This window comes from Photinus pyralis, unplaced genomic scaffold (genome assembly GCF_008802855.1).
Source record: "Photinus pyralis isolate 1611_PpyrPB1 unplaced genomic scaffold, Ppyr1.3 Ppyr1.4_LG7, whole genome shotgun sequence".
Taxonomy (NCBI): Eukaryota; Metazoa; Arthropoda; class Insecta; order Coleoptera; family Lampyridae; genus Photinus; species Photinus pyralis.
This window is the reverse complement of record NW_022170738.1, coordinates 33,112,105-33,125,275: the sequence shown is the minus strand read 5'-3', so window position 1 is coordinate 33,125,275 and position 13,171 is coordinate 33,112,105. Positions and strand designations below refer to the sequence as shown.

Sequence of the window (13,171 nt, the reverse complement as noted above, 5' to 3'; positions counted from 1 at the left end):
ATATATCATTGTTATTGTTTTAGATATCGGCATTTTATTATTGTAATTAATAATATATTGCATACGGGCAAAATGCAAAAGCCACTTCAGATAAGGGAAAAAAGGGCTACGCCCCAGATTTCCATTTCCATTTGAAATGAAATTTCATGTCTATAATGACTCCTGTCATCACTGGCAGATTGATTCTAATCAAAAGTTCTATATGAAAATTTTATCTTAAAATACACTTTCGGATAAAATTTAATACAACACTCATCCGAAAAATAACATTACTTCACTCGGAGAGTAAAGTACTCGGCCCCAAGGGGGCTTCGTACTTGAATATTTCCTCACTAGTAATATGTCATTTTCCCTTGCACTATCTCTCTCGGCGCGCTACCTTTCTATGGCAGAGACCGACAGTGCGCGTTCCAGTTTAATTATAGTTCAGTGATATATGGGTTATTAATTTAAAAATTTCTGTACATGACTTTACTGCAAATTTAGGAAATTGTCTTAGAGCAGATTTTTTTGAAATTCTAGAAATTAACATCCTCTTAGAGCTCCTAAAAATCCTCTTCCTAGGAATAATGTTAGGGGTATAGTATTAATTAAACATTTTGTGCGGGGGAGGGGGGTCGACTCTGGCAGAAGTAGAGGTCAACGGTCTGTTCTACATTAAAAGAATGCACTAAAAATGTTACGAATTTATAAGCTAGATCGTTGTGGCATTTTATTCACAGTAAATTTAAATAAAAGGAGGCTACGAATTTTTCTCCTGCGATTACAAAATTCTCATTCTGATCTCCTGATCGCTAGGGGAACACCTTACATATGCTCGTGATGCATGGAGGTTTCGGAAAGTAAGCAGTAAGTAGACCACTGCTCTCCCCGGTGACACTCCTTTGCCTCCATTTTATATTTTTGTGAGTTTCAATCTTTGTTTTTGAAATTGACTTGATTTAACCTTAATGCAGAATCACATATTTGATACCGTTATCCTCTTGTGTGTAATCGTTTTTGGTGTAAGGCTTGCTTAATTTATATGTTTATGTTTTGATTACACGATGTTGACCAGAAGTAACATTCATATAAATTTTGATCATTTTATTTTAATATGTGGAAATTACTGAGTTCTTTGTGTGTGCACATACTTGTTGTTTGTAACTAACATTTTCTCCGTGAATGAAGCAGTCCCGGGGGTGGCAAAAAACTGTAATCAAATTGAGCTACGACACCTAATTCCGTGATTGTCTTCGACATTCGAACGAGGGGCAAGTTATCTTGCCAATTTGCCTACAAGGCCATGTAATTTTCCACTTTTCCCTTAACAAAAGGACTTTATTACACCAAAGATGAGTCACATCCTGTACCCTTCACCCTTTCTCAGAATTTAGGTACCTGCTTACCTGACCCATTGTTCCCAAAATGTGTTATAATCTTGGGTGTAACCAACTAGGTGTATATGCATTTACTATATTTGTTAACCACTACTGAAACTTGATAATTTCACAAATTATTTTGTCAACTAACTTTCGAACTGTATTAATCAAACTGCGAGGTTTTTCTTCGTCGTACTCTTTTTACCCTTGGTAGTTACTTTTGCGAGAGTAACGGCACATTTGGGCTTGGTTTACATTAATGTACATCAACTAAATATCTGGGCTTTCACAATCCTAATAATAACGACCATTATTATACAAACTTTTCACAATTTCAGTGTTTTATTTTACGTTCCTTCCCTAGTGTACTTCAGGTCATAGCGTTGTTTACAACTAACGTAAGGTGGCACTGCCTTTTTATCACGTGTCTCCTTTCAAATTTAAGTGGGATCTTGTGTTATTTTTGTAGAGAAACATCGTTCGGGGGCCCATTTTTAAACGTTGCCGGGTTTACTTAATTTCCGTGTTGTGAAATTAACGTAGAACATGGGGACTGAGCACACTACAAAATAATATTACATTTCTTAGCTCAGTGCGATACAACCACCGAGTTGAGAACTGCATGATCTGCAGTTGTTTGAGTTACGTCGGATTGATTAACGACTTTAAAGTCATTTGGGATTGGTAGTAGCAAAATACATTAACCAATAAACAATTAGACATGGCTGTCGGGATTAACCATCCGCCATTTTATAGGTTCGAACTAATCTATTCAGAGTGTAGAAGGGGTTAGTTGAGAGAGATTCAAGAGACTCGCGGCTTCACGTCTTGGCATTACAATCGTGGTCCATATAACAATTTGAATTCGCGATATAGAAGCGACCAGAAGGTCCAATGGTCCATGGTGTAATTTGTATCGTTCTAATACTTCCATAATACTCCCTTTTTAAAGATAAAGTGAAAAAGATGAATGTGCATTCTAATGACATCTGTCATTCCTATTTCAAATGTCACGCGAAGCACGATATAAAGTGACGTTCAGAACATATGACAATGCTGTTTATTTATTTATTTATTCTATTAATGGCTCACCTTGCATGGTGTATATTACCTCTATTCTTACACTATGATAGTACATTACATGCTGGAGGAAAAAGTTCTACGTAAGTGTCGAAAGCAGATAGGAATAAATTTAAGCAATGCTCTAGCCTAATCTGATGCCTAGCTTGTTATCTTTTGTACAGAATTTGTTATCGGAGTAAAATCTCGCCCCTGAATTGTTGGTCGGTATACAACACATTCTACACTTCTGTACAACAACGCGTGCGTTACTTTCTCCTACGAAACAGCGTTTAAGTTTATTACCAGTCAAATAAAAGATGGAAAAATACAATATGTCCTTATCATTAAGCTAATAGACATTTTTCGCAATAAAGTTGGACTTGAATAAGTCGTAGTAATTGTTTATTCTGTTCATCCGCCCCTGTGCATTTAACTGTAAAGCCATAAAAACAGACCTTGATCTTCATTTTGAGAGGTGGAACCTACTCTGGGTACCAATTAATAAATTGTTTATGTATGTAACGGTACCGGTAGGTAAGTGGGAAAAGTTTGCTTTAGTTTCGCAAGTTTTAAAGGTGAGTCCCATTCATATTTATTTTCTTATTGCGTATTTGGGTGAGTAAATAATGTTTACTCGCTAAATTAAATTTGTGATAATTAGTTTTATTGATCCATGGGTAAGATAACCAGTGGCGTTACGATTTTTTTAATCCAACCGTAATAAAGTATACTCTGCACATATGTAACATATACGAAATACGTTTTCAAATGATAGATCGTTTGCAGATACAAGTGCTGTCACAAGTTGTTACTGGTTTATAGTTGTTTACAGGTATGAAGCAAGCTATTTTTTATCAGTGGGATTTTGGAAAACGAACGAATTACTGTTAATTATCTACTTATGAAAGTAAAACGTTTCGTAACATACTCAAGTGTCAGACTAATCCCTAAAGGTGCCGTTAGTGCGACAGAGATTTGGGTAATATGTTGTTGGATGATTTTAAGAGTGGGGTCTTTTCTGTTTATGGGGATTTCCTGTCACGGCTTTTAGATCTTGTGACCGCACTCGACCGATAACAGAAATCTCCAATTCGTCAAATCCAAATTTCTGTCGCACTAAAGACACCGTAAGCGGACAGTAATGTCAGTGGGGAGAGTTTTACCAGTTCTACCATTGAATAATTGAATGGTTCTACTATAGGACTTCAGTAGTTTATATTTAAAAAGCTACTCAACCGATATGTGTGATTGAATAATGAATAATCACCTATTTCGATATGCATGTTCGTAAAAATACTGGCGCATATTTATTTATTGATCACTTCGAAATCCTGTTAAGACTGAGACTAAACAGAATTCAATTTACTTATATGGCAAGCAATAAACCTTCTCGTTAAATCTAAAAATCACAGAAAGTATGAGTAACATCCGCTATTATTCCTTATCGCCGATGACTTGACCGGCTTGATGGCGCTTTGATAGTGTTCTAGAAATTTCGTTACAATATCTTTTTCGAGATCATCATGCCAATCGCCCTTTGTGAGTACCCCCTCTCGGACAATCTGTTATTGAGATATAAGGAAATATATCCGAACACGATAAAGGGTCGAGGAGGAGGACTATGGTCGGTAGAAATTAATTCCTCTCGTTGAGACCTTTCATTAGAGTACCATGAAGGATAAATCAGCCCCCCCCCCAATTCCCCCTCTTTTAATAAGGTCTCAGAAAGAAGTGCGGTGGTTGGTAGAAAATATGAAGGATCAAATTAACGCCCCCCCCCCCCCCCCGGCCTGCCCGTCAGCCAGTGATCTTGAAAAGGAGTCGCGTGAGACAGTTGTAGTTTGTACATACCAATTCATTCCAATGGTCTTTTCATTTAGAATAACCATCAAGGTTAGAACGTGCCCCCCCCCCCCCCACCATTTTCAATCATTTTACTTGGCGCCACTAAAGACATGCTTATGCAAAATCGCCACCACCCCTTCCCACAGCGCAATTTGATGGTCGTCTGGTACACCGTCAAGGCATAGGCATAAGTTCAACAGACAGATGGACGGACAAAACGCAAACAATTGCACATTTTTGTTTTGTGAAAACAACAACGGAAACATGATACACACACTCGTGACAACGGCGCCAAAACCGATAACCCTTTTAGCGCTTTTTTTACAGAAATAAAAGTGCTATTTTTTTGCGTTTTGACCGCCCTTCCGTCCGGACCCACGTCTGCCGTGTTGAACTACTTTTAGAGCAAGGGTGTTCCAGACGGCCATCAAAATTTTGTTGTCTTAATTCCCCCTATGAGATACTCTTTTTGAAAGTAAAACGTGCATAACTTTTACATGCGACAACCAGTTGGTTTCAGATTTTGCATACACACCTATACCTTGAAAGTGTGCCATATTTTGTTGTTTTACGCCCCCCCCCCCGTATGCATGCCTTTATGTGGTGTCAAGTAAAACTTTTGAAAATGAGGGACATGCGTTTTACTCTTCATCGCATTCCAATAAAAGGTCTCATGGAAGTAAATTGGTTTGTTCAAACTATAACTAAAGAGGGGGGGGGGGGTGAGAAATGAATTTTATCTTTCATGATATTGTAATGTAATCAAAGGTCTCAACAAAAGGACATGTTAACTACCAACAAAGAGTCTTTGCTACCAACTACCGCCCTTCTTTCTGACGCCGTATCATAAGACGCTGTTGGGAGAGAGGGAGGGGGGGGGGCTGGTTTTATCCTTCATGGTACTCTAATGAAAGGTTTAAAAGGAATTCATTTCTACCTACCCGTATCGGATCGGTTATCCTTATACCTCAAGAGCGGATTGTCGGAGGAAAAAAAAAAGATTAGGGCGTCTGGAAGAAATATATCCATTGGTGATGTCAAAACTTTAAAAACCAATCGCTCGAAAACAGTTTTTCGGAGGAGAGTACTCACAAAGGCAAAATTAATCGCCTAGGCGAGACATATTTATTGGGGACGTCACTCTAAGCGAATACCTTAAAACAAACTGTCAGAACAGGGTGCTTACTCATAAAAGGCAAGTGAGACGTCTGTAACGGGACATATCTACTGGTGATTTCAACACTTTCAGTACAAATATCTGTAGAACCATTGAATAAAAAAATTTTTATTCAATGGCAGAACGGAGTGTCGGAGGCGGGTACTCTCAAAGGGTGGAAAGATGGTCTAAACAAGACACAGTATCGGATATGCACAGGTGGCGCTAGAAGCGGAGAGGTGCTTTTGATTAGCTGACTCTTACTGCACGCAGTGCGCTTTCGGTAGTAGAAATATTCTTTCCCCGTTCTCACACAAGGTTGGAGTGAGGACTAAATAACGGGCGATCAAAAAAGGATTCACATCGAGTCGCCTTTGGAAGTTCAACTTAAGTACGATTTTTCATGTAGACAAAAATTCCAAAGGTGACTCTTTTTTTATCGCATTGTATATGAAACCTTCAATTTTTTAGCACATTTTCCAACTCATGTACTATGCGATCAAAAATGAGGTGCTGTCGAGTCGCCTTTGGAATTTTTGTTTACATGGAAAATCGTCTTAAACTTCCAAAGGCGACTCGACAGCAACTCATTTTTGATCGCCCGTTAGAAAGGCGCTATTATTGCCACTTTCTCCATCTGTCCGTCCGAGGCCTTAACTACTCCTACAGTTTTCAAAATATTTAGTTGGTTCTTTTTGCATTCTGGCACCTCAACAAAGAAAAATCTTGACGTTAATTTGCGCTGCGCAATGCCATCCTCCTTATTTATGGAGATATTTTTTTGAAATTTTGACCACAGATGCTTCTAGCAAAGACAAGCATATCGCATATTGTAAAAATTAGACAAAGAAGCATCTTTCTCCAACAAAACCATGTCAGTCCTCGCAATAGTAGTACATTTAGGAAGCCCCATTTTTCTAAAAAAATGCCAATAGACTTCTTCTTCTTCTTTACGAAGACTTTCAAGATAATGTTATAACATTAAGTAGGTAATTTTTTGTTTTTGTAAGAGATCCTAACTTATAAATTATCTCTATAAAACAATAAAGTTAGCTTTCCGGGGGCTAAGTAAACAGAGAGACAAATGGAAGAAAATTATGTAAGTATTTGATAGTCCAAAATAATGCGTTCAACCGTTTACGCAGCGAAATTGAGTTACAAAATTTAAACCTGCGCGTTTTAACCAATTTTGATTGATTGTTGTATGTTTGGTTGTCTACCACAGCATTGCTAATTTCGAAATAAATTATTTTATGTGAATCCCCTTTGAAAGTGATTTTGGGGGATGTTTCTTAAACAGCATTATCTATTTTCAGTAGTTAATCTAGAGATAAGCATGTTATTAATTTAAAAAGTTATTATGAGCGCCTTGAGCAAATGAGCATATATGCGATACGCTTATCATATGTGGGAACTAATTCGATAATTTCGTTCGTTTTGCGAAACCCACACCTCTGCTAGTACGTAAACAACCTGCGACTGGTTGTACTTGAAGACCCGCACGTCATCATATAAAGAGACATTTGAGGAGTTCTGCAAGTCAAATAATCAGCTTGCTTTTTAGTGTTAACAATCTCACTTTCACCGCTGCGATGTTCCGCATTTTCGTTTTGTGCGCGTTGTTCGCAATCGTTCGCGCTGGAGGAGTAGTAAGTGCCGTCGTTATTAAGGCCGTTCCCGTTTTAATTTTGCATTTTCTCAGTCGAAGGCGACCGTCAAGATACAGGGCGATACAGTTTCGGGTACCGTCACGTTTACTCAGCAGGGCGCGACAGTTCTAATTCAGGGGGAAATCAGTGGTTTGTCACCAGGAAAACACGGTTTTCACATCCACGACAAAGGGGATTTGTCGAACGGATGCACTTCCGCTGGACCCCATTTTAATCCTTACAAGGTAAGTACGCTCATTGCGCGCGATATTGTGTTAATTGCATTAATAACAGAAAAACCATGGGGCGCCTTCGGCACAAGATCGTCACGTTGGCGATTTAGGAAACGTCGTCGCCGGGCCCGACGGCGTCGCCCGCATTGATTTCACCGACGGCCTCATTAGTTTAGGTGGAGAACGGTGCATAATTGGACGAGCCCTTGTCATACACCAGGGCGAAGACGATTTGGGCAAGGGTGGAAACGAGGAATCGCTCAAAACTGGTAACGCCGGAGGGCGGCTCGGCTGCGGAGTTATTGGAATCTTGTAAATACTTTCTCTTGTGTACTTTCTCCATTAGATTTTGATAAGTTGTTAGTAATAAATCTCCAAAAGTTGAAACAATATGATGGTGATTTGGTTTTTTCCCGTATAGATAATTGTCGGAATCGCTGATGTATCTTAACCTTACCTAAATGTAGTTGTAGAAGACCAGGTCATGGTCGAAGAATAAGAGGGGAAACCCAGAACGAAATGGAAAGGAAATTGACCTTCAGACTTTATTCTTCCAAATGCTCCATGTGTCCAACACCCCAGCTCAAATTTGCAAACGTAATTGTGTTGCAGAAGGTTACCTACACATTGTAACCTAGTTAATAGTCAGCATTTTGAAATTATATAACAACAAATTGTTTATATGTCGATATTATGGTCAAAGCATTTAATGGGGACATTATTTCATAATTACTGGGTCGTGAATTGGCGAAAGCCAACAATAATGGTACCTGTTTTGAATCAAACCAAATTTCGTTTCGGACTTACGTTTCCAAAGGGCTTTATAACTTCTTTCTCAGCAACCACTGAACTAATATAGGTACCTCTACGTTTTTGTATATTTTACTACTAGATTTCTTCGATCATAACAATAAAGAATCCAAACTTTTTGAGAAATTAAAAAAAAACCGACAATGACCAGGAGCCTAAAAAACCATTAGTTCCATCATTCTATGTGGTATGGTTATGGATAAAGGAATTTGGGATTTTGCAGGCGTATTTCCTTAACGTTTTGAAAAAAATGGTTTGTTTCCCCCCTAATATTTTTGTATTTAGGTAGAGATAAAATTGATTGTTTTTCGTATTAACGAAGACATTCCAAAATATTATGCGGTGCATATTGTTGTCGTCCCGTTATTTTGAAAATAACAATTGATTGTTAATTAATAATAATAATAATAATAATAATAATAACACAATACTCCTCTTTCTCAGAAACAACCCACTCGTATTCAACCGAAACGCAACAACCTTAAAAGCACTACAGGCTCACAAAATACTGTAATGTCTCCACCAATAACCCAAGCAACAACACAGATACAACCTCAAGAACAAAGAAACACCATAAATACAAGTAACGCAACATGCACTACAAAGACAGGTCCACCCAATAAAGTTACACGCCCTAGCACAGTTAAAAACACATAACTCCTTCTTCACAGAAACACACCACGTTATCACAACCCACTCGTACTCAACCCAAACGCAAAAACCTAAACAGCACTACTAGCTCACAAAATACAGTAATACCTCCACCAATAACCCAAGCAATAACACAAATACAACCTCAAGAACACCATAAATACAAGTAAGGCAACATGTACCACAAAGACAGGTCCACCCAATAAAGTTACACGTCCTAGCACAGTTAAAAAACACAAAACTCCATCCTCACCGAAGAACACCACGTTATCACAACCCACTCGTATTCAACCAAAGCCAAAGAAACACTTACACAATAAACTCCATTTAATAAAATTACAGGAATTATTATAATGATTTTTGTTTTGTTTTGTTTTCCTCTTTCCTGATAGCGTTGGCTTATTGTGCCCATGTGTGATTTTTATTTATTTATTTTTTTTAGGACCCTACATAACTTCACCAGACACAGACACAGACACTGATCGTTACTTGATTTTAATCCGTGCGATTAGTTAACCAGGCTAGACCTGAGTTCTCACAAGAAACACCGACCATAATAATAATAATAATAATATTTAATTGCCCAACAGTTAATTGCATGTAGCAGGAGTTGGCGTGAGACTTCTTATTCACAAATACTACGGTCGACAGACCAGCTAAATTATACTAAATTATGCAAAGTGCTAATGAAAATAATAAAAACTCATTACGATGATGTTACAAAACCTTACAAAACAACAAAAGTTATCAAACTCGTGCTTTCTATATTTATAAAACATACATTGTCTAAGATTATAGGACGATATCTTTGAGAGACTAGAAGAGGCCGAGTCGAATTTATGCCGAGCATTCGTAGGTCTTATGGTGGGTTTATACAATCATTAACATGAATTCACTATCATTAGATCATTAAGAAACGGTCAATAGAAGCAATGGTAATTGTGCGTCGCTAACCAACAAAACCATATCTTTATTTCTATTGGCTATTTCTTATTATTGTAGTGATAGTGAACTAATGATAATAATTGTATACTTTGTTTGTTGTTTTTCATTTGATAAACGGCTACACCAATGCCGAACGAGGCGAAGGCGAGTTCTGCATAATACGTTGTATATTGTCTAAGATTATAAGACGATATCTTTAAGACTAGAAGAGAGTGAGCTGAATTTATACCGAACTCGCCCTCGGCTCGCTCGCCATTGGTAGGCATTGTCTTCCAGGTCAGATTTTGTCTGCTCGAATTTCTTATTGTCATTTGATAAAAGGCTGTACCAATGCCGAGCATTGTCTAAAGGCTAAATTATAGGGCGATACATTCAAAGACTATAAGAGGCCGAGCCGAATTTATGCCGAACTCGCCTTCGGCTCGCTCGACATTCGTAGACACAGTCTGAAACGGTCAGATTTAGGGAATGCAATCCCGCAGCAATATTTCGATCCCGGTATTTGCGGGATCGTTAGATGTTAATCCCGCGGGATCCCGGTATTTGCGGGATCCCGCATAATTTTAAATGTATTGGGATATAAAGCAATTTTGTGTGGTTAACCGAACATCCTCGCACAAAAAACATAGTATTTCCCGGAAAGAATGCGTCACATCCGCCCTCGTTTCTTATCACTGGTGGTTCCTCCATGTCTATCTGGATTTTTAGAATATTCTCTATAATAGTTCCATATAGCCATTTTACTACTGAAGTCTTTATAAATAATGGACGAGTTCGACAACTTGTCTATAAGAATAACGGTACCTACGTTCAAAACAATAGCAAAATAAGTCAAATTTTCGGACTCGCTAGCTGTTTAACAAAGTTGATAACGTAGGTACAAGTTAGCGCGTAATTATTGCATGAAGCCCAACAACACACTAGTGACATGGTATTGATTTATTTATTTATTTATGTATTTATTGTCCCTATTGTTTTAGACCAGGGGTCGTCAACCTATTGAAACGGAAGAGCCAAAAATTACAATTTACAAAATTTCTTAGTTTTTAAAGAGCCACAAAAAATTGTTGATTCAATATTATAGTATTTGGCTATATACAGGGCCCTGCAACAGTGCATCGGTTTTTCCTACATAGCTGATACCTGGTAACAAATATTGGTGGTTGCGGATCTACAGAAATTATTTTTGAATGTACAGGGTGTCCCATGTTTACGATGTCAATAAATAACTGAACTGTTTAAATAGAACATCCTGCATATTTTTACTTGTTTCAATGCCATTTGTTCAAAGTGCTATAACTATTTTTTTTCAAATGGAACTACCACTATTTTATTTTGCTATTTGATTGTCTTTTGTGTTCTCTTCAATGTTTATAAGGGGTGCTCTGTGCTTAAACCCGCAGTTTTTATGTTATTCAATATTTTTCACAAAAAAAGTACCTACTCATTAATTAATTACGTGTTTATACATCGGAGTAGGCTGCTGTAATAAAAAAACAAAAGAATACCAGAAAGTAAACAAGTGTCACAAATTAGATTTGCTGCAAGTGTACTTTTGATTTCGTAAACAAATAAGATTAATTAAATAGGCGAATTTCGAACAAATAAACTACTTTGTTTAGATAAATTCGGAGAAATTACATGAAAAGAGCCGCATGCGGCTCGCGAGCCGCAGGTCGCCGACCCCTGTTCTAGACAATCTAGACCCTCAACAGGCTTACGCCCAATTACAGAGTGACCCGTATAATGCTTTTTAGAGGTGCCCCTGTAGAAGGTAGCCGGCAGAATGCTCGAAACTGATCTAAGGTAATTTCCATCTCTGCTTCTTGCAGATGATTGGTATTCGTGGCGCAAGGGGTAGCGAAAGATGATTTTAAAGTTCGTAAAAAATAAATGAGAGCGCAGTCGAGGGCCCAGAAATTGGATGGAGAATCAGTAGAAGGTTCTAAGAGATCTAAAGGGCGAAAGAATAGTTCAGGGCGCGGGAGGGGTAAAATGGTGGAGTCTAAGAGACTAAGTCTGCTGTGACTACTATCCTTGGTTTTGGTAGCGCAAGAAGGAACAAAGGGAGACTGAGTTGAGGGTTAAATGGGAAAATGAGTAGAGGTTTGTTGTGATATGCTTCTTCTTGGCATTGATGGAAGTAAACAAAGGAGGGTTTAAACTATGGAAGAGTAGTTGAGGACGCAGAAGAGTTAAATATTATAGAAAATCAGTATAGAGTTGTCATGACATTCTTTGCTTTGCTGCAGGAACGCAAAGGGAGCACAATAAATAACGAAAGAGGACTTTTTGCTCACAAAATCCAGGTAATTGGTAGGTTGGGGTACCCAAACGTCAAAGCCATAAGGTGTTGCACTCAAAAAGGACGAAGTAGATTATTTCGAAAACTGGAGTGTTTGCGACATAGAAAGACGTACTAACGAACAGACGGACAGAGAATGTGGCTGGGACGTCGGAGCTTGTTGAAGATGCAGGATGCGCAGTACTTTTCTAGATCGAGGGGGTTTAACAAATATTATAGATAGTCTGAAGACATGAGTAGTAATGACAGATGAAAAGTGAATTATTCTAATCCCAATACTTTATACACTATTCTATCGTGGGGATCTCCGAAACCATAGAAGATCCGCCAGACAAGCTGAAATGTGTAGTTTTCGATTTTTTTATCTTATTTCACCAGATAAAAAAATATAAAAGCAATTTCTCATTGCCACAATTTGAACTCTACAAGACAGTGTTGAAAGATTTTCAGTATAACGTTTCTTTTCGGAGAAATCATCATCAACTTTATTTTTTATATGGCCCGTAAAAAAAGTACATACTGTATTCCGTAGCATTTCTTATTACGAATACAACGATGGACGGCTCACAAAAAAAACAAAAGTTAGGAACTGTTGATTTCAACAGGATGGCGCACCCGCGCACAACGCCCTAATTGCGCGAAAAAAATTTCTTGGGAAAATGGAAAATTTTCCCGATAATTATTTTCAGACGATTAGGGTGTTGTGCGCGGGTGCACCATTTTGTTGAAACCAACAGGGTTTCAAGCTCTTGTTTTTTTGTACTTTACATCGTTGTATTCGTAATAAAAATACTCAATACAGTCTTTGAATATAAATATATTCAAAGATACAGTGTACACTTTTTTGCGGGCTATATAAAAAAATAAAGTTGACGATTTCTCCAAAATTAAACGTTGTATTTTTTATTATATTATATTATATTTATTAGATTAGTTTCATTGCGCTCATATGCTTTTAAGGGTAATTTTTCGAAAGAAATTCCCTTTATTTAATGGTTTTGTCTGTGCGTCTGTCCGTCCGTCTGTTCCTAATCTAACTCGATAACGAAAAGAGAAACGGCTATGCCAAACCTTCGCCAATCGATTTCTACGAGTTCAAGGATCAGTCCTATTGAATATGAGCCGGATTAAAAGACGTGTTTCCGAATTTACCT

The 13,171-nt window shown here is 37.8% G+C and overlaps 1 protein-coding gene across 2 annotated transcripts; it reads left to right on the top strand.

The window, feature by feature from the left end:
- Positions 1 to 2,819: 2,819 nt before the first annotated feature.
- On the top strand, positions 2,820 to 7,698 carry LOC116176284 (superoxide dismutase [Cu-Zn]-like). 2 transcript variants are annotated; one of them, XM_031494775.1, is made up of 5 exons: positions 3,082 to 3,100; positions 3,210 to 3,255; positions 6,989 to 7,073; positions 7,127 to 7,318; positions 7,368 to 7,698. In XM_031494775.1, exons 1-5 carry the CDS (start codon positions 3,097 to 3,099, stop codon positions 7,620 to 7,622), a joined length of 582 nt encoding a protein of 193 aa, XP_031350635.1. In that variant the 5' UTR covers positions 3,082 to 3,096; the 3' UTR covers positions 7,623 to 7,698. The 2 variants fall into 2 exon arrangements, with proteins under 2 accessions (XP_031350636.1, XP_031350635.1); XM_031494776.1 differs by lacking the exons at positions 3,082 to 3,100; positions 3,210 to 3,255 and adding an exon at positions 2,820 to 2,998.
- Positions 7,699 to 13,171: the final 5,473 nt, after the last annotated feature.